The 27,643-nt window shown below is 35.4% G+C and overlaps 1 protein-coding gene across 1 annotated transcript; it reads right to left on the bottom strand.

Annotated features, from left to right (window-relative positions):
• Positions 1 to 12,851: 12,851 nt before the first annotated feature.
• LOC128986612 (uncharacterized) lies at positions 12,852 to 26,522 on the bottom strand. The gene is made up of 2 exons (XM_054407062.1): positions 26,265 to 26,522; positions 12,852 to 17,914 (listed from the first exon to the last, which is right to left on the bottom strand). The coding sequence occupies exon 2, from the start codon at positions 17,903 to 17,905 to the stop codon at positions 16,448 to 16,450; it is 1,458 nt and encodes a 485-aa protein (XP_054263037.1). The 5' UTR covers positions 17,906 to 17,914; positions 26,265 to 26,522; the 3' UTR covers positions 12,852 to 16,447.
• Between the last annotated feature and the right edge of the window lie 1,121 nt (positions 26,523 to 27,643).

Below are 27,643 nucleotides of genomic sequence, written 5' to 3'. Positions count from 1 at the left end.
ACACCCCGGAATCGTCCCCCCCTGAAACGCTACCCCTAGTAGGGCTGGGCTGCTCGGCAGCCTACCTGCTGCCCGTCCTCCTCAGTCCATTGTTCTGAGGGTCGGCCGCTCGTTCATTATTATTGTCGCTTGGACAACAGCTTTTCCACAGAAGAAAATTGCAGACGCTATGGTGGAATATCAATCAGTAGATTTAGATGTGTATGAACTTCTAAGACAACTAAATAATGCGAGCAAAGATTGACTTTAAAAAATGATTCTTTAATACTTAATTCATAACCAACGATAATGCGTAAAGTATACATTTTTTCTGTTGCATTAAATGGTAGTTATACTTATCAACATCAGTAAACTTACCTTACACCCTATGGTAATTGTTAAGCAACACATTTGTTAAAAATAGAATAATTTCTAAATGTATTACAAATGAATCGCATTGCTTTAGGTTTGGCCCGGTTTAATTAATAATTTGAAAATTAGAAACAGACGAGGTGTTAGCCCGTCCTACGTACGGGAATTCAGTAGTCAGTTAAAACCGTGTACAATTCAGATCAGCTAGTTTACACATATAAAGACAAAGTTTCTTGCAGTTTTAATGTGAAAAATCATCTTGTAAACAAATGTTGTGTGACCAAGTATGTTTTTATTCCATCATAGGCCTATACAATATGCATTTTAAATCCGATAATTTTACAATAAAACAGCAATTCTGCAATTTTTACGATGTGAAAAGCGTTGAAGTGAGATTTGCAGCCGATTCGCAAAGACGCACACTGATTATAACTTTAGATTAGATTAAGATTAGAAGCAGGTTTGTCATTCATAATCCAAGATTCGTTTGCTCGCTTCGAAAGTATGCTATCGAAGCAAGCAGAACAGATTAATACACTTCTTAATCTGTTAACAACAGTCATTTCTCGCTTAAAATGAATATTGTTCTCAAAATTGCTCTTTGGAACGCTAATGGCTTGGCTCAGCATGGTCAAGAAGTTCAATTGTTTATTAATAATCATAAAATAGATGTTTTACTTATTTCTGAGACTCATTTTACAGATAGAAGCTATTTTAAAATTCCAAATTATACCTTATACTCTACAAACCACCCTGACAATACAGCTCACGGAGGTAGTGCCATATTGGTTAAAAACTGCATAAAACATCATGAAATTCCAGGTTTTAGGGAACAGTACCTGCAAGCTTCAAGCATTGTTCTCGAAGACATGCAAGGACCTCTTACTCTTTCTGCAATTTACTGCCCTCCAAGACATGTTATAGCTTATGAACATTTTGACAGATTTTTTACTACTCTAGGGACTAGGTTCATCGCTGGAGGAGACTATAATGCCAAGCATCAAGAGTGGGGTTCACGCTTGGCCACACCAAGAGGTCGACAGTTGCTGAGGGTAATTAATGACAACACTCTAAATCATATTTCAACAGGTGAACCTACTTATTGGCCGACTGATATGGGGAAAACTCCTGATTTATTGGACTTCTTCATATCAAAAGGTATTAATCAAAACTACACTAATATCCAATCAAGTCTCGACCTATCCTCTGACCATTCACCGATAATATTGCAAATCAGCACGCAAGTCTTTCATCAAAAAGCAACTGAACGGTTATACAACAAGGGCACTAATTGGGACCTTTTTCGTCAAGAAGTAAACAAAAATTTAAACTTAAAAATTCAATTACAAAGCAGTCAAAATTTAGAAGACGCCATAGGCTTATTTATAACTTGTATTCAAAATTCTGTGAGATCATCAACTCCTGTCCTTCCTTATTTGTCGAAACCTGGATTAAGTTATCCTATTTTTGTTAAAAAGAAGATTGCGGAAAAAAGAAGGTTGAGAAGAATCTGGCAAAATAGCAGGAATCCAGTCGATAAAGCAAATTTTAATAGGGCATCTCGAAATTTGAAGCGACTGTTATATGATGTAAAAAAATCGCTGGTTTGAGAATTACACCCAAACTCTATCACCTTCCGAAGCTACGGATTATTCCCTCTGGAAAGCTACGAAGCGAATGAAGTGCCCAAAGATTCGAATTTCGCCTATTTTAAAATCTGATGGGAGCTGGGCAAAATGTAACACAGAGAAGTCTGAAGCCTTTGCTCAATACTTTGAGAATGTGTTCAAACCAAATGCGGCAGTAAACAACGAGGAAGAGATACTTGAATATTTGGATGCTCCGCTACAACTTGACTTCCCATTGCAGAAGTTCAAACCATCAGAACTAAAATCAATCATCACCAACAATCTTCATTCTGACAAGGCTCCTGGTTACGACCTCATAACTGGTAAAATACTTAAAGAGCTTCCACGAAAAGGAATAATGTTTTTGACTATTTTATTAAATACGATGTTAAAACTTGAATATGTACCAGATCATTTCAAAAGAGCACAATTGATAGTCATTCCGAAACCTGGGAAGCCTCTTGACCAGGTAAGTTCTTACCGACCCATAAGTCTTTTACCAATAATGTCTAAGTTATTTGAAAAACTTCTTCTGAAAAGAATACAAGAACTTATTGGCGAAGATGTGATTCCTGCACATCAGTTTGGTTTCAGACGGAAACACAGTACCCTAGAACAGGTTCACCGAGTTGTTGACGTGATACGTCAATGTATGGAAGATAAAAAGTTTTGTTCAGCTGCCTTCTTGGATGTTAGCCAGGCATTCGATAAGGTGTGGCATGTTGGCTTGTTATATAAAGTAAAAAAGTTTTTACCCCATTCAATTTATAGCATTTTAAAATCCTACCTACAAAACAGGACTTTCCAAATTAAATATCAAGACGTCCTCACTAACCTACGTCCAATTGAATCTGGGATTCCTCAAGGAAGTGTCCTCGGGCCGTTTTTGTATATTCTCTACACAGCAGATCTCCCAGAAAATGAGTTGGTAGAAATTGCTACATTTGCGGATGATACTGCGGTTTTGTCTGTTCATCGTGATCCATTTCAAGCTTCTCTAAATTTACAGCAAAATCTGAACATAATTACTGATTGGTTTAAGACATGGAGGTTCAAAATTAATGAAACTAAATCTGTCCACATTACCTTTACTCTAAATCAAAATTCTTGTCCTCCTGTCACAATAAACAACACCCAACTTCCCGAAGTAACTGAGGTTAAATACTTAGGTATCCATTTAGATAGGAAGTTAACTTGGAAAACACACATTTGGAGAAAACGGCAACAACTAAATTTAAAATCTAATCAGTTAAATTGGCTCATCGGAAGAAAATCAAAACTTAGTCTAGAAAATAAATTATTGCTATATAAAACTATATTGAAACCAATCTGGACATATGGAGTGCAACTATGGGGCTCAGCGAGTACTTCTAATATAGAAATTCTCGAAAGATACCAATCGACAATGCTGAGGAAGATAACAAATGCACCATGGTATGTCAGCAATAGGACATTACATCAAGACCTTAAGATGCCTACAGTTAAGGACGAAATCATGACCATAAGTGAACGATATATTACGAAATTGGAATCTCATCAAAATCATTTAGCTCTTAACTTATTAAACAACGTGGATACAATTTACAGACTTAAGAGGCCATCAATTCTCGACCTGCCCTACAGATTTTTGTAAAGTGTTTTTATTGAAAAATTTGTTGTTGAGAGTGCTTAACAGCTATTTTTAATGTTCCAAAGTCAATTTTTCGTATTACATAGTATTTACTTATTGTTCAATCCCTATAATAGAACAGATTGTAAAGTAAACAAATAAATAAAAAAAAAAAATGTAAATCCGATAATTTTACAATAAAGCAGCTTCTGCAATTTTTACGATGTGAAAAGCGTTGAAGTGAGATTTGCAGCCGATTCGCACAGACGCACGCTGATTGTAAGTAGCCTACAGTAGAGAGAGTAATAGTCAAATTGAGAAGTGTATAGACTTGTCACCGATACCACCATCCATAGCATACCTGCCTCTTCCATAATTATTATCACCACAATACAACTACATAAAAACGATAATATCCAATAAAATTCACAGTACACATAAATCGTCACACCTATCCTTTATATCAATTTCACTGCATTAATTGCTAAATAAATAAGTGTAAACAAAGAAAAGTAAAAACAATAACAGTTTGTTTTGAAACAGCTGTTTGGTTCAAATAACATTCATTTGAAAAAAAAGAACTCACGATTACTAAAATAACTGGTCACATGTAGCAGGAATATAAAAAGTAAACACGCTAGTAAAGCTAATGACGTAATTGTCAATGTTTATTATCCATACCGTTATCAGTTCTATCCTTAATAATTACCCACTCTCATTGAATAAGTGTACATCGTAATTTCCCATATTAGTTAATTTAAACTACAATATATTCATAGTTGAAATAAAAGTGATATTTTCACGTTTGGGGGGCGCTGATAGGCACCCCCAAACGTAACCACACTGAACACGATTTCATAAAAGGATGGTTTGTCTAATTGCAGTATCCTAGGTCAATGTTGACGTTGTGTTCAATCTTTGTATAAAACTCGGCTGAGGTTGTGGTGGTAATTTAAAATCGTGATTCCTGATTATTCTTGATCTTCTTTTTATGACATCAATATTTCCGGGCCTAATCCAAACAAAGTTAAAGCAGACAAACATTAATTGTAAACAAAAAGCTACCATGAAGAATTAAAACATGTAAACATTGATATTTTTATATTCTTTCCTCGAAAAGTGGAATAGTAAAATAATTTGCATTTATCCTTTTTTATTAAGACTCGTGTACAGAGCCTAGATTTGTACTGTGGTTTAATTAATTTTGGTCTAAACTATTTTAAACTGTGATCTAATTATCTCTACTAATCTCACTTATTTCCTATAATCAATGACAAAATAAGAGTAAATAAAATAACCTCATAGTTACATAGTTTATATTTAACCAGCTGTTAGTTAAAACAAATTATATTGCTCTAAAACAAATAGAAGATTACAAAGACTGCTTTAAAAAATAATTTGCACATCCTAGTATTTTACTATGTATAATTTAATTAATCTATCATCCTCTTACAGAAGAATTGAACGTATCAATGATTTGCATTACACATAGTATAAATAAGTCAAGCCTAAGTATGTCTTTACATTTTTATCCTAATGCTGAATTTGTGACACAAAAGCTAAATGTTTACAGCTGTTATGTTAAGCAAATTATTTTATGCCAAAAGCTAGTTTAGAATCTTAGCGTCGGCTGCTAGACTTTTTAAAACTTAAAACTTAATTTCTAAAAAACTGGGACCCTAAACTAAATTTATGGCTTCGACATTCCCTAGTTCTCAAAATTATTTTTCTTTCAACACAAAAATCATGAAAATCCGTCTAGTGGTTGATTCAGAATCGTGAAATAAAAAAACACTGTTTCGTTTTAATATTATGGATTATTAAATAAGAATAAACATAATAATATCTTTTAGGGGATTAATCCCTTAAACTTATCGAAATAATTAATTGTTAGTAATTACAAATATGTAAATGATACTATTCTAAAGGTTATGCCAAAAAGTACCTTTATTCAGAAACAGCCTAGGCTTGTTTCATATCACTGGAATAGAGTCAAAATATATTGAAAGTATAATCAAAATATCAGAATCACTTTAAATCGAGAAGAGGACTTGCAATCAGTGTTTATATACCAATAAATTAGTTTTGTTATAAGATGTATATGTTTAGAAAACCTTTTTGCTACTGAAGTTTGCAAAATTATATTTCATAATTACTAAGGGTTTTTAGGTGTGGTGTTTATGTTCCAAATCTTATTGATTTATCTATTACCGTTTTGAAAATATTAAGCCCATGCGGGACTTTATAAATACACCCTGTATATGTGACCGTGAGCGCGGTAACTCGGGCAACAACGCTGCGAGTTTGATGAGATATGTTACAAACGTGTAAGCCTAAGTTTATTAGAACGAGTTCGTGAACCAGCATAATCGGACTATGGGAACGGGTGTGTCTGAATTGCGAACACCTCCAAAATGCTGGAGACTGAACATAAGTCGCCAAGATTGCGCACAAATATTCGGAATCGGGGAAAATGGATGAGTCACTGTTTCTTGTAATTTATGGAAGATTTAATACAATTGTTTTAAATGTAATGTTTTAAGACTTGACTTGGCATGTAGAAAAACGCAAAGAGTGGAAAAGTTAACGGATAAGCAAGAATTCATATGGGTGGGTTTCATCAATTTCCACTAGAGTGTGCAATTAATTGTGATATATTATATTTTTAAACGTGACAGAGTTTTTTTTTCATTTCAGGATTCTGAATCAACCACTTTCGCGATTTCGTGTTTTTTGTGTTGAAATAAATATAATTTTCTAAGGAAGGGAATGTCAATGCCATGATTTCATTTTTTTAAGTTTATTTTTTTTAGTCTAGCAGCCGACGCTAATTTAAAGTAGTTTCAGTACTGTTTTAACTAACAGCTGGTTTCAAACTGTAATTGACGTTTTTATGTTACAAGTAGTTTACTTAAATATTGATCGTCGGTGTTTGCCCGCATACTGTTTCAATTTTAAATGTTGTTTTTTCCTACCGTAACGGATCTTCGTATTCAGGAAATCTGTAGATTTGAACTATACATCTCTAATACTTCTACCCTTGGGTAAAATCAAGATTTGTCTGAAATCAAATCTGTGTAAGTAGGCCTATAAGTTTATGCCATGAAAGTTATGTCATGTTTGTAGAATGTGTGTAGGCTATATCGATATACCAAAATTTCGAGGGTTATAAAAATGTAAACCGGTGTAGCAGGTCTCTAGAAAACACTGGGGAATATTCCCTACCATATTTTGAGCTGATTTTATTATTAGTGCCACTTCAGAGTAATACTTTTTACAAATTACATTAACATTTTCAAAATCTGTTTAAAACTCAATGAGGCGTTCTGTTCACAAATTAACCCTTCCAAATTAATTAAGAACATAGGCTAGATAACACTGATAATTATGAATTATGTTAATGTACGAATTATGGTAAAAAGATGAAACTGACTTTAGTAAATAACTAACTAAACTTTTCCTTGACTATGTTAAACAAACGTATTTGGCTCAGGTATTCTTGGGAGGGATACCTGAAGTGGGGAAGTCTAAGCTATTTTACAAAAAAAATACTTCCCCCTATAAATACAGTTGTACTCTACGAATTAATAGTCTGCAAATTACAGACGAATTCCATAAATCAATACTCTGAGAATAGTGGATACTATACTTAGGATTATGTTCTCTTGCAAACTTTTAAGTTATACGTATTAATATTCTGCGAACTACAGGTAGATTTAAATGTGTAACTTTCAGAACAATGGGCGACCGTTCATGGAATAACTGTACTACTTCAATGTCAATTTAGTTATTTAATATCAGCAGTGTGAAATCATGAAATAAAGTGAATGTGACACTGTTGCTTGCTTCTCTGTCAACGCAAACGTAAACAGTGTGAGCTTTTTCCTGTTTATTGCCGAAGAAACTAACCAATATTTACTTTCTAGATTCTTTTTACGGTAAAGAGCCCTTAACCAATATCAAATCAGGAATATTCTCAATGCATTTATTTTACCATAAAATCCAGACAATTATTTAAATGTATAAAAATTATATACAGCATTTATTGCTCAATGTTTACAATTTAAGAATTATAAAATGTGAAAATATGTTTGTAAAGTGTGTACTGTATTATGATGTTGAGTGGTTGAAGCATGCTCATATTAATACGAGTTGATTCCTTACTTAATTGTCACTAATACTATAAACATTTTATTTCATTTCCACGTTTTTCAAATACATTTTATACGTTTGACGGAAAAAAATTATATGTAATTTATACATCATTTGATGTATAAAATTAAGGGGAAATGTCTAGAGAAAGCACAATATCAAAGTGTTAATTTGTATTTATCTTAATATCCACAACATTTGCGTAATAATACCAAATCCTTCCCATTCTTGCGAGTTCAGTCGAGCGGTGGTAATATGGGACAGTCTCTACCCTTGTGAAGAATAGCTGGCTCGAGTCACGAGCCCAAGCCCTACAGCAGGTATACCGGGGGAGATCATGGCAGGGGGGGACCTTTCCGGGGTGTGCATTTTGAAAACGATCGGGGTTAACGTATCCGGTTAACATCAATTCTAATTAGAAAATCTGGTAATTGTATATGATAAGTGAATATATTTATCTAATTAATACGCAAACTCAGCAAATGAAATTGAGTGTCCGCGGCCGGAAACATCACCCCCCGGTCTCTGACGTCAATATGACGTAGGGGGGTGATGTTTCCGGGGGCGACCTTTCCGCGTCCCCGTTATATCCTCTCCCTTAGCCATATGTGAAAGAAGCTGAATGATAAAACAAAACTCATTTTTAAGAAAGCAGCAGAAGATTCCGCTACACTTGGACAATGTGGTGGACAACCACATAATAAATACGGTACTTGAAACATGATTAAATACAACTTATTTTTTGTACAACTTTTTTTATTTATAAAACTTTTCATATATTGCCCACAGGTTATCAATGGATATTTATAAAAACAATATTTTAACTAGGAATTTCTAATCAAGACCTTTCATTCAAGTATGCGGTTAAATGTCAGAGTTACCATTATCTAAAATTTATAAAATATGTTTTATTTTTGTAGCTAGGATAATTCACACACTGTCCACCTGTTATGTTTGATTATTTAAAAGTTAGTATTATATTCAACTAGCTGTAACCCGCGGGCTTTGCCCCGTTTAATTTCTTAATTTTCAAGATTATCTCGTTCGCATGGCTCAATCGTGTCCTGGTTGAAGTTTGTTCGCTACGCTCACTCACCTTTAGGTTGGAGCTCGTTCGCTACGCTCACTCACCTTTAGGTTGGAGCTCATTCGCTGCGCTCGCTTGCCTTCAGGTTAGCTCGTTCGCTACGCTAACTCGCCTCCAGGTTGAAGTTCGTTCGCTACGCTCACTCACCTTTTGGTTGTAAATTAGCTGTTGTCATAAATGTAAAAGAAATAATAGTGCTGCACCCTGTTGGTAATCCTTGTAACTTTAATGCTATTGAACATCATAGAACAGAACCACCTTGTTTAATTGAAACAGCTGTTAAGATTCAATAATTCCATTTCTCATAAGGTTAACATAGGAAACTCCAGAGCCACTGGGGCGGAGCCCGAAAGGATTTTTGAAATAAGAATATGACTATTTGTTAATCGGGAATGTGAGCTATCATCATGCCAAATTTCAGCCCAATCCGACCAGTATTTTTCGCGTTCACTTGTCACAAACATACATCCATACATCCAAACTTTCTCATTTATAATATTATATATACAGGGTGTTTCAGTAAAGCGTAGCGGCAGGGCCGGTTTAACCCATACGCGAACTGCGGCCGCATATGGCGCCACGAAAAATTGGCGCCTTGGCGCCAACGGAACATTTTTTTTTTTTTGTGAACAACGTATTTTTTTTTATTTTTACTCAGAGTTTAAGTATTCAAAGCACCACAATAAAGGCATTTATTCTGTTTGTACCAACAGCATATGAAAAATGCGTATATTTGTACAGCACTACAACTCAAGGACTTAATGCCATTTGTAGTGAGCTGACGCTCGGCAGTCGGCAGCGTACTACAGCCATCGAGTTGTGTTATATACTTCGATGACTACAGCGCGGCGCCTGTGGGTTTCATTTCATGACTCATGTTCTGAACCACATTCTGATGTTCTGAACCAGATTGATACCAACTCTGCAAATTTATTATCAATTGCTAAGAGCTTTTGAACTGTTCAAATCGATAATTTTGTATTCTTTTTGTCAAGGTACCTAATAAATTTAGTTTTTCATGTTTTCTTCATGTTTAATGTGTTCAATTAAAAATTCCTCTCTTGTCATCTATCTACACCTGTTTTTCATTGTAATAGGCTTTAATCTATATCGTATCCAAGTTATCCTGTAATAGTATATTACGTTACTAGTCACTAGTCCTGAAAATAAGTGTTTACCGGACGAGTGTGGTCGTTCCCGTGCGAGACGGTCGAGTACGGGATTACCATACGAGTCCGGTTAACACATTTTGGACAAGTTATGTACGATAGTTTACGCCATACTACTAAATCTGTACAAATCCTTACATATTACCACCACCTAAAGGACTAAAAATCACTAGTCATAACCTTTAAGAGAGGTTATGTTTTTGTTTATAACCACTCATTGTCACCCAAATACAGTGTAATCAGCTGATTGGTGTCCGGTAAAACTCATTACAGTACAGTAGTACGCAATGAAACCCCATTTGATTAAGCTGGCGGCAAACAGCTGTTTTCTGGACTAAATCCTTGTGTGGGAAGTTCGTCAAAATAGTGTAGTGTGGCTCACATTTAGAAATAAATTGTTAACTTAGGCCGTGATGCTCGTCAAGCATGACATCACGATAGAAGACGGCAATGACGTAGGTATTTATTTATTTATTTTCCAAGGAAAGATTAAAACAAGCAGCTGATCACAAATGGCAAACATTACGTCATTGCCGTCTTCTATCGTGACGTCATGCTTGACGAGCATTACGGCCTGTTTTTTTAGTGTAGCCTTGGTTTTGCTAAAGTTTATACGATGAGTAAAAGTGTAAAAATGTTAAATTCCTGGGAATAATAAACAGTCTTTTATTGCAAGTATTCTTCTAACCTAAACTTATAAAAAAAGTTCTTCCCAAAATCTTTGGGAAAAAATTCACAAATAGAGTTAAGTAATGTTCATGGGTTGTGGGTGGGGTGGTGGGGGGGATTCTAAGTGGCGCTGATTCGGGTGTTCGCTTAACTCTGAAAAATTCCTAGAACCGGCCCTGCGTAGCGGGCTATGCAGATTCAGATTCTACATGCAAAAATTAGTCGAAAATGTAGAATAACTTTTTTTCGATTTCGGCTTAGTTTGGCCATAATCCGCCATTTTGTATTTTTTTGAAAATAATTAATAACTCAAAAACCCTTGGAGATACTTTTATGAAACTTGGTACAAACTTTAATTCTACAGGTATAAACATTCTCCGAAAATATCTTTGATCAGGCTCATCGAGTTTCAAAATGGCGACCATTTAAAATTTTTGTTTTAATGGCCGGTTTTCATTGTATTTACTTAAAAAATTTTAAATGGCCGCCATTTCGAAATTTGTTGAGTCTGATCAAAGATATTTTCGGAGAATGTTTATACCTGTAGAAATAAAGTTTGTACCAAGTTTCATAAAAATATCTCCAAGGGTTTTTGAGTTATTAATTATTTTCAAAAAAATACAAAATGGCGGATTATGGCCAAACTAAGCCGAAATCAAAAAAAAGTTATTCTACATTTTCGACTTATTTTTGCATGTAGAATCTGAATCTGCATAGCCCGCTACGCTTTACTGAAACTCCCTGTATATAGTAGGATAGCATTTATAGATACAATTAGTAATTTATTGACATTGTTCAAAGCATCATCCTTGTATGTTTGAAAATTAAAAATCTTGAATTTAAAATAATATTAATAAGACGTAAATTTGAAGAAGTCATATTTCTGATTTTGTTTTGTTTTGCAACATTCAAAATATTTCTTTATATTTTAATTTAATGTTCAATCCAATGGTTACCCCTTAATATTAAATTGGATTAGTGGAAGAAATAGTTATTTGTGTAACTAGCGTGCGAAGTGGCACTTTGCGCTCGTGTTACACATTATATATTTTCTACTGTTACTATAAAGCATATAAATAATTAGTATTTAAAACACTTAACAGTTTTAGGTTAGGTTAAATCCAAGCGTTGAACAAAAATGTGAAACACTGCACCAGCTGATTGTAGTCTTAATATAATTAAGTGTTTCCAACTTATTTTCAATCGTACATTATTACGTGCCTAATAAAAGCACACGGTTTTGTGTTGTTTGGTTAGAATACTGGAGTGCGGCAAAAGTAAAATGAGTGCGGCAAAAGTAAGTAAATGCAGCAATTACTTTCCGTGCTATAATCAGTACAAGAAAGCCCGCTTTGTCAGGTAACTGTAGGAAATAGTTATTTGTGTAACTAGTGGTGAAAGTGGCACTTTGCTGCACACGAGAGCAATGTTTACGCACTCGCCTGCGGCTCGTGCGGAATGATCTCGAGTGCAGCAAAGGCCTTTTTCACTCGTGTTACACATTATATTTTTCCTACAGTCACTATAAAGCATATAAATAATTAGTCTTTCAAACACTATACAACACGTTTTTAGGTTCAGCTGGCAACCAAATGGTGCCCTAGAGAAAGTAGTACCCGCGGTCCGTATCACTCCGCTATTTTTCCTCGGCAAAAAATATCCTCTGCGTTTTGAGAATATAGTTCCGAATGTTTTTGTAATTTGAAGTGGTTTCCGCACCTTAAAAAAATTGTTTAAAGGTATTTTCTTGTTTGTTAAGATCGTAGGAATTTTTTAAAAACGTTTAAAAGAAAAGTCCAGAAAGTTCAGAAATACTGAAACTATAAACACGAAATGACAGGTTAAATCGTAGTTATAATAGTCAATCAGCTGCTCATAGTATTATTATTTTTAAAGTGTTGCCAACCTATTTCCAAGCGTACACGGATTACGTGCATAATAGAACCACGCTGTTTTGTGTTGTTTCGTTGGAATCCTGATGTGCGGCAAAGTATAAACCGTACGGCAAAGTATAAATATGCAGCAATTAGCAGCTTTCTGTACTATAAACAGTACAAGGAAGCCAACTTTGTCGGTTGACTGTAGGAAAAAAATATTTTCAAAGCATAAAAATGTAGTTAGTAATGATTCTGGCTATGTAATGATTATGATATTATTGCTTAAAAATAGGTATTGAAACACAAATCGAATAAAGAAACTTTACTTCAGAATAACGTTGTTATAATAACAATTGTTCTATAAAATGTCAATAAATCACAAAACAAACAACTAACTTGTACAGTGTTTAAAATAAGAAAAGAATTAACATTATTTAAACAAAATAACATCAGTAATACTCTGAAATCACATATTTTTTAACATTTAAACAGGATTATTTGTCTAATAAAACAACAAAAGTAAAAATGTTAGAGTTAAGAAGTTCTATATTACTGTAACATATTGTTTTCTAAGCTTGTCATTGTAACTAGTTATTAACAGATTACTAGCTCACCATGTTTATTAAAGTCTAAATGCATTGAATATATTTATCATCATCAAATAAAAGTACACTAAACTGACCAGTGACCAGTAATATATATTTTTAAATTGAGAAGTCTTTAATTTTATTAACAGAACAACAAAAATATTTTAAAACGTCAATGAAGACGTATAAAACAATGTAAATATATTAGAAACAATAATTATGTAAGGCACATTTCTTTAAATATTCACTGGGCTCACAAAACAGATCCTCCTGAAGTCTGTCTACTTCTCGAGGATAAAATTACCAACACCAGTCGAAGATTTTTATTAAATGTTCAGTTCAACCATGCTTAGGTTTAAATTGTGATACGGCAAATTTTTTAAAACTAACTTATCAATTTTGATAGGAGAGTAGAAGACGTCCCATTCCCATGTTTATGTTGTAGTTGAATTGAGCCTACAACCAAGTGTTCTGTACCAATTACACAGTATGATTGTGTCATATTCACCGACTATCCAAACTAAACTGAAAGAAGAGCTTCTACTAGTTCAGACCTACTATAAACTATAGCATATTCAATCAAGGTAGCATTTCACATCAATTATCAAGGTATCAAAAACTAAGTGAGGCAATACAATTTTAACAGCAGCACACACTAAGGCAGCTCATTCAACTACGATCTTATTGATTGATAGATTGGCTACATGAATGAAAGATCTATTTCAGTATCGACAAGTCAAAATGTACCACAGACATCTTTGATCTTTCTAATTCCATTTATATACTTAATTTAGTCCATATTAGATACCGGTATTATAAAATAGTCAAATTTCAATGTTCACAAATTTGAAAAATGTAAGTATTAAGTATAGAAACTTAACCTCAGATCACTTTGTTTAATCAAGTATTTTGCAATTGAAATTTTAAGGGTGCTGAGGGACAGAGATTAAGCTCATGAGACTCAAAACAGTGATTGCACATCATGCACAGGGTGTTGAAATAAAGGTACAAAGCCAAACATGTAGATTTTCTGTCATCCTAATTAATACAGCTATTGATGTTCCACCAATGGAAAGGGCAAGTTTGGAAAGGGCCAAATTGTTGGGGTTGTTGTTGTTGGGGACCAATGTGGTGGGGGGGGGGGGTATAAACAGTTGTGTATATAGGTTTGTTTTGTCTTGGATAATTGATTAACTGTTACAGACTTGTTTATTAAGTGGCTAATGCTAATACATAACAATAAAAGGAGTCTTCTAAGTAACAAAACTTCCTCACCAAACACAGGGGCATCACCCTATACAGTTAGAGCAAGAAGCGTCCATTCTGAAAGTTTTGCTAGGAGTCACAACGGCTCTAGTTCGGAGTAACCTCCAACACACAAAAACCCTTTTATTGACTTGTAATGACCAAGTCAAACCACACCACACATAACCAAATCAAAACAAACTCATAAACATGCTCTTTCCATTGCTGGCATCAACTAAAGCAGGAAACCCACTACACTCTCCGATCCGACACAATTACTTTGCATGGCTTTAAATGGACAGTAACCCACTAGTCCGACCCGACACATTCTGACAACATTGCTCTGAGGGCATTGTCGAACGTCGGATCCGATTTTCCTCCAGTCTGCGTGCACAAGGCCTAGATTAGTCACTGTCTAGCTTCGTGTGTGGTGACATGAGTATTGACGAATGTTTGATCGAAGCAATTGGCGAGTATCCCTTTCTGTATGCAGTTAGTAATAAAGGTTATCATGATAACTGGAAGGGTATCGGCATTCTCATATGGATAAACTCCATTGATGATTGATGCAATTTGAATCCAGGACCTTGGTGACCAAAGCTCCGTACTCCACCAGACCAGCTCGCTCCCTTATTCTTTAATAGTAGGTGTCTGAAGTAGTTATAAAATAATTCTATAAATATGTGAAATAAGTGTATGAAGCCTAAAATAATCTATTGATTTAATGTGTATTTCTAGCTCTTATAGTGTATTGCTAGGTCTACTGTCGGAGCCCGTCATACCAATGGGTTATTGCCTTAAAATGTGCAGAAGGTGTCGGAGACTTGTCGGATCGGACTAGTGGGTTTCCTGCTTAACAGTTGTGTTAATAAAGAAAATACACCTGTGTAGTTTTGTACCATCTGCATACTTAAAACCACACTTTTTATGTACAGATATTTAGCTGAAAATTTCCTAAAACTTCTTCCAAGATCTGAAATACAAAAGGTCTAACTTTAAATGTTAAAAGTTGTCCTGGGCCAATAAATCAACCAATAGCCATTAAATTCCCATTTTGAAACATAGACTACATATAAACATATAATTATCAATTTTTAAATAATGACTAGAAAATACATTGTTTAAACAAGTTTGAATCTTACTAAGACTACTCCCTATGTATCTTCAATAATGTTTTAGGCGAAATAAAAAAAAACTAGATATAAATAGTATATTATGATTAAAACTTACATAAACTGTATACAAATATAAAATAATGGACATAATTGTAAGATTTGATAATAATGGACATATTATGATAAATATTGAAAAGTACAGCTCAGGATATATACAAACAAAATTAGATCAATATAAATTATAGTAACACATTTTATTCAGTGAAAATTCTATGATAAACTTACTAATTTCTTTTCCTGTTTGGGTAAAAAATTTACAAAACACTGTACCAATCTATGTTTTTACCTATGGGTAATGGGAACACAATAATCTCAAAATGAATAGATTATTTAGCTGGCAAATTTAAAATCTTACAATAACAAGCTATAAATTATACAAAAGTTTTAGCAACACAAAATACCCAGATTTAAATAATCCCCAATAATTATTTAACTTCTAGGAAAAGAGCCTATCGAATGCTGCTTTGTGCATACATTATTATAACCAAATTGATCTGTGTGAAAACACGCAATGGGAAAACCGTTATAAACCATTGTCAGTAAAAGTTATATTTAGCTGCTAGAGAGATGTATATAAAAGTGTAAGTACATCATAGTAGGGTGGGAGAATATCATAGGGTGGTTTGAGATCTAGCTTTGACCCAATAAAATTTTAAGTAATACATAAAAAAGTATTTTTTGAAGATGCTGCGAACATGGATGTTTTTGTTGTGTTAAAAATAAACAAAATGAATCAGAATGATTGAACTTAATAACAATAACAGTCTTTCAATTTCAACTACTTATTAAATTTATACAGGTCCAAGTTACTAACTAAAAATGTGCGATGGTTAGATATTACATCACCAGTGTTTATGAAACAGTTAAGAGGCCATACTATCTTCACGTAGGTAGCTTACTACCAAAAACTGAGAACAATCACAAGGTCTCCTTCAGTATTTGGAAATATGATTTTTGGAGGAAACTCTGTTGATGATAAAGAAGCTACATGTGATAGGTCTATGTCACCAAGACTAGGAGACAATTCATTAACTGGGCATTTTTTGGCTAAATCCCATATGGTAGTGCATCCATCATCATCTCTTAAGAATAATAACTGACTCACAACAACAAAGCTAGCCATTTTGTTGCTTTCACAGTTATCAAGCAGTTTTACAGAAGCAAATCTTCCTTCTTTAACCCCAATGAACCATGTACCACAAGGTGTTTTGGCATGCACTCCTGAATCGCTTATCATAACATGACTTGAAAAATGTAAACCTGTTGCCTTGGTTAGTTCTCTATTAACTCCATCTGCACCATGAAAATCAAAGGTGGTGGAGAAGAAACACATTTTTTGAAAAGCTGCAATTACATGAACCCTTTCATCAACAATTGTGCTCCAATATATTTGAACAGAATTGTAAGATTTGAAAATCTCTAGAAACCTCATTTCAACTAGATCAAAAATGTTTACTACTGTACCAGTTGCTTCTGTTACAATAAGAGGAACTTTGTCTTGGTCCCCTTTGAAAAATTTAAAGGAAACGTAGGTTCTACAATCGTCATCATTGTGATAAAGATGAAAACGTTCATAAGGCATTTTTACTGCATCCAATTTTGTCAAGGTGTCCATTTTCCACACATGAAGACAGGTAGTTGGCAGGTTTAGCTTATCAGTCCACGCCGGATAGCTTATCAATATATTACCAATCATTATGTGTTTGAACATTATATGGTTGAAGTTGGCTTTTAGTTGTCCTTGTGTATCTATTTGGGACAATTCATTGTCGTTAAAAAAAGCACACTGGAAAATGAGTTCAAACTTTGGTCCCTCAAAAGAATATACCTGAACTGTGTTGCTATAAACCAAAATTACTTTTGTATCCAAAATATATAAACTATCTTGTTCAACTGGAAATGGTAGTTTCTTCTCTGCACGGGTTTGAAAATAAGGTTTATTGGTTATGTTCCAAACCTCAATCCTATGAGCAAATGTCAGAAAAAGCCAATAGTGGCCATCTTTATCTAAGTGATTGATGATTTGATTTACTTTACCATCAGTCTTCGGGTGAAAAGATTCTATCGTGAAAAGTCCAGCCTTGAAATTAAAACGCAAACACTGGTCTCGGATGTAGCGCTCTCTTGCTGTACACAACGGCTGAAGAGAAGAAAGGTAAGGAGGACACAATATCATTTCCTTGTATTTTTCTTGGATGTTATAGTATTCTTCTAAGAAGATAAGGTGAGGAGTCCACAAAGGTTTTCTATTGAATTTCTCCCGCCATTTCCTGTTCACGGCTGAACAAGCAAGAAGATCTCTTGATTGCAAGAAGGCTGCAATCTTAGCCACAACATCATCAGGCAACCCTTCCATTAGTAATTCCTACAACAAAGACATAAAACTTAATAACTTAGCAAAATAAATAAACCTAGTGATTTTTCAACGTATTCTCATACATAATTTCCTTTATCACATTGAAAAAAGACATAAAAATTTGATTACAAAACTGCTTGAGTATAAAACATGTCTGTCCCAATCACCTAAAAAAACATAAAAAGAAGCCCACAGCCTTAAAAAAGTAAAAGACAAAAGTGATATCGAGTTGTAGGCCAGACAGTTTGTTGCTTAGGTTTTGGCATGAGAAGGAAGGTAGGCTTAACCTAAGAAATTGTCAAGAGATCTGTTGGGGATCCCAAGAGTTGAGACAAAACAAGATAAGTGTCTTTCCTGAAGGCCAAAGCCAAGTATGGCATCACTGGAGTGGTTCAACTCATTATCTAGCTACTGTACTTGGAAAACAGGAAACACATTTTTTCGCTGCATGGAGCCTTCTCTAGTAGCAGGGAAAGCACCATGGCGTGCCCCAAGGTTCAATTCTGGGTCCTGCTCTGTATGACTAACGATCTGTCTCTTACCAGATGAATACTGCTCTTCGCAGACGATATAACACCACTGACCAGGCACAGAAAGCTGAACAACCTACGAGCAGAGGCAGCATTTCTACTGGATGAATCCAAAGAATGGTTTGTACTGAGCTGTCTCAAAATCAATGCTGAGAAGACACAATACATCACATTCTCCCCAAACAGGGTATCGAAGACAAGGCGGTCAAACTGCAAGGATTCTGAGTCGATTCCATACTAAACGGGAACCATCATGTTGAGAAGGTATGCGTTAGGCTAAGCAGAATATAATTTCTCTTTGGGAAGTTAAAGCACGAGATATCACGTCCCTAACTGCTCATAATATACCACACGTTATTCCATATCCACATTAATTATGGTTTGGTGGTGTGGGGCCATAGCCATGCGGCCCAGAGTGTGCTGCTGGACTGCAGGCTCTAAGACTGTGATAACATCTTTCAGCCCTACCGACCACTGTCGGCCTATTTTCAAAGAACTTGGCATTTTATTATGTTTATTATGGTCTTATGTTTCTTATTGAGGAAATTATTTCCCAAATTGTGACAATTACTAACATAAAATTTTAATCTGCTTGTCAACATCTTGCTCGTGAAACTAATAAGTAGTACACAGGCCAACAAATGATATTGAGATAAAAGCCCTCATTGGCCTACTACTGGTCGAATCTATCCTCAGTTTAATGGAGAGAAAATTGTTTTGTAAAGACGAGTATAGTCTCCCGGGATTTAAAGAACTATTTTACCATAATATAGGTAGGTCCTCTGTCTAAGCACGATCCTAACATCCATTCATTTTTCTCTCCGGGATACTACCACATCGATACAAATACTTTTTAATTGTGCACCTCTCCATGTAATTTTTTTAACATATAAGCCCTAATCGCAGCCAAATTGTAAGCATAATCTGCGACCACAGTAAAATATTGGTTATCTGCCACGGTCGCGGAGAGGTTGAGAAAATCTTCTACGTTCACAGCAAAATATCATGCGCGATCGCGGAGATATCATCTTCGTCTTCTGCGATCGCAGCGAAATCATGAACGTCTCCTATGGCAGTGGGGAAATAGTCAACATCAATGGAATTATAAACTTCTCATGTGGCCGTGAATACATCATCTTGCCCGATTGCGGAGACATCATCTTCGTCTCGTTCATTCATGACGAAATCGTGAAGATCCCGAGTTTGCTGGGACATGATCTTCGACTTTGGTGGTCGCATTAAAATCCTGGACCTCTTCCACAATCGCGGATGAATAGAGACAACTATACGGCGAAATAGTGTAGCCGAAATACGGTTAACAGCGAAGTAATGAAGATCTTTTGCGGATTTCATCAACGCCACACACAATTGCAAGAAATAAAATTTGATCCTCCAAGTGAGGGCCCTGGCAACCGCCATGTCCGCCGTTAGGGAAAAATGGCTCTGAGGATAAAAAATCTACTAAAGGAGTATGTTTTATCTATATATCTATATACTATTATAAAATTGAGGTGGTGCCTGTCTGTATGGGTAGCTTTCATGACTAAAATACTAAACCGATAGAGCCAAAATTAAGCACAAATGTGGATCACATATCTAGGAATGTCATAGGCCTATTCACTTTCCTGAGTTCCTCTTGGGCTACACCCCTTGGAAGTATAAAGTTTTGAGGCGAGGTGTTCAAAAGTAAATATTAATATTGATCTCCATGGAAGCATGAGAAAATTCGCAATGTTTAACTTTGCGTTGACATTTCAATGTAAACAAGCAGAACTGCCAACCAGGGCCGATTTACTGAATAGGCATGGTAGGCACGTGCCTAGGGCGCAAGGCAATTGGCTTTTTTGGGGGGCGCCAAAAGTTTGGAAAATATAAAAAATTGGTGGTTGTATTTGCATGCGATCGCGGCAAAATTCTAATAATCCCTTGCGGCCGTGTAGACATCCGTAATCATCTCCCGTGTTTACGGCAAGATTCTTACTATTTTCCACGGTTGGGTCGTTTAATCATAATTATCGTTTTCCATGATCAAAGTAATATATGAGCATATCCCGCGGTCGTGAGGAGATTATCATCGTCTACCGCAAATGAGTAAAAATTCAGATTTTTCCCACGGTCATATGGACATTATCATCGTCTTGCGCAATCGAGGCATAATTCTGATCATCCCACACGGCCCGCGGCCGTGTAAAAATCATTATTGTATCTCCTGCGGTCCTGTAGACATCGTAACCATCTCCCGCGGTCGTGAATACATGGTACGTCTCCCACGATTGTGGCAAAATGTTAATCATGTCCCGCAGTTGTGTGAAGATCATCATCATCTTTCGCGATCGCGGCAATATTCCAATCATCCCTCATGGCCGTGTGTAGACATATTATCTTCTCCCACGGTCACGGAAACGTCACTGTTGACATGTGCGATCACGGTAAATTGAAAACTCCTGGTAGAAATACAAAATTCACACAATTCCTGGTTCACAAAACTCCCCCATGATTCCCGGTCGGTACACCCGTTATATATATATTGCAAAGGGCGCTACTATTAGTTGTGCCTAGGGCGCTGACAGGGTCAAAAACGGGCCTGCTGCCAACTTGCTTATTTCACAATTTATTTCAGACAGCTGATCCAAAGAAATGTAAATATAATATTTTACTCAACTATGTGGCAGGTTTATTTATTCTAAAATTATGTCATTGATTATTGATCAAAAATATTCTATAACTGTTGCTGTATCAGCCCAGCCCCTGCTTTTGATTTATTAACCGGTTTAGTCCCTCACACTCCTCTCAGTAGAGTCTCAAGACGCACGGGACTGAGTGTATTAAAGTTATGAAAAAAATGTTAATGATATATTTTCATGTAAGTAAACAGTAGGACAATTACATTGTAGACAGTACTTTTTTGTATTAGTTTAGTGGCTTTTTGTTTATAAATTCAAAATACGTAACAAGTGTTTGGATTAGGTAGTATAGTACATCATCCCATTGTGAATCACGGGTACAGCAGCTAGTACTATAATAAAGAAGAGGTGGTGTCTGTCTGTGTGTGTTTTTATTAGCTTAGCTAAAAAATTACTGAACCGATCGAATGGGCTCATATTGGATAAATATGAAGCTACAACTCTGGCGATACATAGGCTATAGAACAATTCCCGCTTTGATATTGACCTAGGACTCTGCCCCGTAGGCTTTCAAATTTCTGAGATGAGAGTTTTAACCCTTTGAGGTCTGTTATGGGGTCTCCCTAATGTCATTTCAGGTATCTTAGGCCACTCATAGTGCCCAGAACCATTCCTCAGTCCAGTATTGATGGTTACGCCCCGCGTCTGTCCCTCAGATACGGTAGGCCACTCATTGTGCAATGACCTGCATAAATTAGCCTAGCTGAAACGTGTGGTAAATTAAAGGAAGAGCTGATAAGTAGGCTACTCAGATTTGATCTCTTACTTGATGTGATTGTAATTGGAGTCAATAAGTTAAAACATTGTTACGGCCGTTTCAGCATATCCATGCCATCATCAGACGTTCAGCCAAGTGGCGTCGTTAATATACAAAATATTCAAACACAAACTGTCACACGCGACGTACACATACATAAACATAAACGGGGGTTTTTTACTAAACAGGCCTGTTGATTAGACATATCCGCACGCTATAAGAGCAAGTAGCTGACTGGAGTCATTCATGCGGTGTCGTGTCAGTGGCGGCATTATCATTTGTACTTTGCCCTCTTGGTCTTGAATCCTTCCTCTGACTTAAAATACTATTGAAAATTACATGTGATTTGAATTGTAGTTTGTCATTTAAAATAAGTTCGCTATTGTCATTTTTTGTATGTGCTTTGTAAATTTCAAATTCTTCCAGGGTGTCCAATTTATTGCCTTTTGTACATGTGTGAAGGATTTCCAAGCCAGTGTTGAGGTCATTTAGGTCGTGATTATTGTCCATTAGATGTTGGGCAAATGTAGACTTTTGTTTGTCAGCTTTCGGTTTCGGATGATGCTCCTTATATCTAATTTTAAAAGTGCGCCCCGTTTTTCCTACATAAACACTAGGACAACTAGCACATTTAATTCTGTATACCCCTGACCTGTCACCCTTATCAATAACCTTTCTCGTAACATTAAGTTTGTTCATAGTCTTGTTATTTGTCCTAAAAGTTAACTCTACACCGTGTCTTTTTAATTCTTTGGCCAATACATTCTGTAACGAATGGGAATATTCCACACATACATACTTCTTATCATGCTGAACTTCATTATTTTTATTCCTATTTTTACACTTCTGTTTGTTAATTAATCTGTCGATCATATTTGCTTCAAACCCATTAGCTGTTGCTATGTGTCTAATGATATTGAGTTCTTTCTGATAATTAGTGGGTGACATGGGGACGTTTAGCAGTCTATACACCATACTGTTGTATGCTGCAAACTTTTGTGAGGATGGATGGTAAGAGGTGTTATGTATTGTCTGGTTTGAAGTAGTTGGCTTCCTGTATATGCTGAAATCTAGTCTATTGTCTATTTTCTCTATGGTCAAATCCAAAAAATTGATCTTATTTCATTCTTCTACTTCCATTGTAAATTTTAAATTAGGTGATATAGTATTAAGATAAGTGTGTAATAAATCCAGTTGTCTGTTATTTCCGTTGAACAAAAGAATTGTATCATCAACATATCTGTGGTACTGCAATATTTTTTGCTTTTGTTTGTTGTAGTCTGAAAATATAAACTCATTTTCTATATAATTTAAGTAAATATCGGCAAGAATACATGACAGCGGGGAACCCATTGCTAGGCCATCAGACTGTGTGTAGTATTTTTCATTAAATATGAAATAATTCTGTTTCAAAACCTCTTTTAATAAAATCAATAACTCATCAATGGCTTCAGGTAACATATTTGAGCTCGTGGTTAGGTTATTTTTAACTATCTCTAGAGTTTGATCTACGGGGACATTAGTGAAAAGGTTGACAATATCGAATGAAACTAATAAATCTTGCCTCCTAACATTCAAACTTTTTGTTTTGTCTATAAAATCATACGTATTTTTCAAACTTTTGTCGTTATTAAGGGTTATTTCATTCTTTAAGATTTGTTCCAGTTTCTTAGAGAGAGTATAAGTTGGCGCCGAGGTATAGTCTACTAACAGTCTTATTGGTACGCCTTCCTTATGTACCTTAGGCAAACCTCTTAACACCGGTGCTTTAGGGTTAGTTACTGCAAGGCTCTTTATTTCTGCTTCTGTGAATAGTATTTTACAATTATTAACTAACTTTCTGATCTTTCTCTGAAAGACACTGGTTGGATCTTTTTAAATTTCTAAAATATTATTATTCACTATAAACTCGGTAACCTTATTGATATAATCCATTTTATACCATTTTATACATTTTTGGATTTGACCATAGAGAAAATAGACAATAGACTAGATAACACCTCTAACCATAACACCTCTTACCATCCATCCTCACAAAAGTTTGCAGCATACAACAGTATGGTGTATAGACTGCTAAACTTCCCCATGTCACCCACTAATTATCAGAAAGAACTCAATATCATTAGACACATAGCAACAGCTAATGGGTTTGAAGCAAATATGATCGACAGATTAATTAACAAACAGAAGTGTAAAAATAGGAATAAAAATAATGAAGTTCAGCATGATAAGAAGTATGTATGTGTGGAATATTCCCATTCGTTACAGAATGTATTGGCCAAAGAATTAAAAAGACACGGTGTAGAGTTAACTTTTAGGACAAATAACAAGACTATGAACAAACTTAATGTTACGAGAAAGGTTATTGATAAGGGTGACAGGACAGGGGTATACAGAATTAAATGTGCTAGTTGTCCTAGTGTTTATGTAGGAAAAACGGGGCGCACTTTTAAAACTAGATATAAGGAGCATCATCCGAAACCGAAAGCTGACAAACAAAAGTCTACATTTGCCCAACATCTATTGGACAATAATCACGACCTAAATGACCTCAACACTGGCTTGGAAATCCTTCACACATGTACAAAAGGCAATAACTTGGACACCCTGGAAGAATTTGAAATTTACAAAGCACATAGGCCTACAAAAAATGACAATAGCGAACTTATTTTAAATGACAAACTACAATTCAAATCACATGTAATTTTCAATAGTATTTTAAGTCAGAGGAAGGATTCAAGACCAAGAGGGCAAAGTACAAATGATAATGCCGCCACTGACACGACACCGCATGAATGACTCCAGTCAGCTACTTGCTCTTTTGCGGATATGTCTAATCAACAGGCCTGTTTAGTAAAAAAACCCCGTTTATGTTTATGTATGTGTACGTCGCGTGTGACAGTTTGTGTTTTTGTATATTAACGACGCCACTTGGCTGAACGTCTGATGATGGCATGGATATGCTGAAACGGCCGTAACAATGTTTCAACTTCTATGAGCTGATTGACGAAGGTAACCTTATTTATTGATTTAGTCACAAGATCAGCTCAGGGGCTAAAAAATATGGATTTTAATCAATAAGTTAATTCTAAATTTTCAGAGACTCTACAAATTGACGATTCACTAACTTTAAGCAAGGGAACTAACAAAGTTGGCAATAAGTCTGCTTTAAAACAGCAAAATGTAATAAGAGATTGAGTAGGCGACTTATCAAATGCAATTAGCTAAGAGGAAGTACCGTAACTAGGGGCCATTTAGCAATAGAGTTGGCTCTTTCAGAAATAAGTTGAGATGCAATGATGAAATGTTTCAACCTATTTCATGAGTAGGTACAAGGGGTGTGCCCGGCATATAACTTAAAGTTAAGTGTCTTAGATGTGGTGTCAAGGGACATTTTACAAGGTGATGTATTTTAAAACAAGGACATAAAACAAAGAACTGTAATAGGTAACTTACGGGAAGTCGAGGACAACAAGGAAAATGAAACTTCAAATTTTTGTTTAGGTGAAATTCAGGTTAAATGAAGTACGGCAAGGAATGCCCTGTAAGGTAGGCCTAGTTTAAATAGAAATCAATGAACATAAAGTTTGGTTTAAAGTCCATACAGGGCCGATGTATCAGTCTTTGGAGAACATCAGGCTCGACCCCTCAGTCTCCAATTAACTTACAAGGTTGCAATCATGTATTGTATGGACCAGGCAAAAATAGGCTTAACATTCTGGGATTATAAGTAGCTAAGGTTCTTCTGAATACAATGACCGAGTATTATCAGAAGATTTGTACGTGATAAAACAAAATTCCTCGTTGCTTCGTTGAAATGTAGGTAAGTTACTACTTAGTTTAGGTCTGATAACCTTAAGCCTAATGTCAATTTAATTGATAAGGATGAAGTCGAACAGTTCCCAAAGGTATTCAATGGGATGGGCAGTCTAAACAGTACTTACAAGCTTACAAGATTAACCTAAGAGAAAACACTCAACCTTAACCTTATGCAGTAATGTCCCCCAGAAGAGTGGCTGTACGAACCGAACTAAGTTTAGGCCTAGAATAAAGTTTTTAAAATTTAGCCAAATGTAAGTTAACTAGCCCTAACTTAAGTTTAGCCTGAGTTATTTGATTTATTGTAGTTTCTTGAATTAAAAACTGCCTACTTTGAAGGGAGAAGGGTTGTCGTAGGGTTAACTTTGAAGACAAATTAAAAACACACGATTTATGTTTAGGCCTAGGCTCAAGTTATTTTGTTTCTAAAAATCAGGAATCTAAGTAGATTGAGGAAATGAAATCCTATAGCTTAGGCTACGTTTCATTTTTAATGGCAAGATTTAAAACTGTTTTGTTTTATAGAAATAATTTGTAGATAGCTAAAGTGAAATGAAATTTGGTCATACCTTGTCACCAGCAGATTAAATCAAACATCAAGCCAAAGATCAGGTCATTTTATATTTAGTAGAAGTATCAATAACAACAATGATGGCAATGCAATGCCGCTTCTATCACAACCACCACGATGTCCACAATATTGTTTTACTAAATTAACTTACTATTTTCAGTTTTCGCTTTGTTTTATTTACTCTGACTGAGACTGAACTACGAAACGAATTCGGGAAATGAACGAATAGGTAAAATGAACTGAACTAAATGATTAAATGAAGCACAATTTTGTCGAAAAGTTTTGTTTATAAATATCAGCTGTGTATAACATAAAAAACATGTGGTTCTTCTTTCTCTTCCTTTAAATCTTTTCATAAGATGGTCAATGACCAATGCTGCCTTTAATAATCATCTATATAAATAAAATTAGAGTTTTGTCTGTACTTTGCTCAGAATTATATACTTTTAGGTTATTTTTACGTTTTATACATTAAAGTAGCAGAAACGAGTCTTATCTCTATTATTTCTGTCTGTCTGTCTGTCTTTCCCTTTGTCTGTAAAGCACGGGTCACACTAGGCTGTTCGCCAGCCGCTGGTGATCAGCAGCTGGCACCAGCATCACCGGCTCACCAATCCAGGCTGAGTCAGCTCAGTGTCAGCTGCGAATTTTGTGGTCACATTAAGCTTACAGTCGCGGCTTCTTTCAATTCGCCGCTGATGCCAGCCTAGTGTGACCCGTGCTTAACACTCAAGATGGCATTTTACGCAATCTTCTCCGTGAAAACCAGAGTACCTATCAAGATCCAAGTCATTTTAATGTATTCACTGGATTGGCGAGAGTGTCTTTAGTGATTTAAATATAGCCTCACTACTTTGTAAATAAAATTACGGACGTTCAAAAATGCAGTTTTGTGCGATTTTTGTCAAATTTTCGTTCAATTTTTATCACATAATCGTCTATGAAATAACGAACAGCTGTTCGGATCAAGATTATTTTTTCTAGCTGTCAATGATATGTATACAAATGTTGTTTACAAATACCGAAACCATTTCGAATCACGTTTTGAAAGCAAATCCCAACCAAGTGAGATTAAAAACGTTTTTCTTACATAACGGATTTAATTAATCGCAAGTGCAATAATATAGTCTAATAGTGTAACCGTAAATGAAATTAAATAACTAGACATCGTCCAAATCGGAACCAGAAATTCTTTGAGTATAAAATGTTTCTTGAGTTTTGACAACCAGAAAGAAGACCTTGAATCAGTGTTGTATAGGGCTGGACACTGAAATGATCGTCGCCAATAGCTTACAAAAAAGGTTTCCACTCATTGACGGCGCTTCAATGGCGGTTGTGTAAAGTGTAAAGTAAAAAATCACAACTGCAGTGGGTGAT

The sequence above is a fragment of the Macrosteles quadrilineatus genome, unplaced genomic scaffold (assembly GCF_028750875.1).
Source record: "Macrosteles quadrilineatus isolate MER2022 unplaced genomic scaffold, UCM_ALF_1.0 Scaffold_2__2_contigs__length_208266976, whole genome shotgun sequence".
Classification (NCBI taxonomy): Eukaryota; Metazoa; Arthropoda; class Insecta; order Hemiptera; family Cicadellidae; genus Macrosteles; species Macrosteles quadrilineatus.
This window is presented reverse-complemented; position numbering and strand designations above follow the sequence as displayed.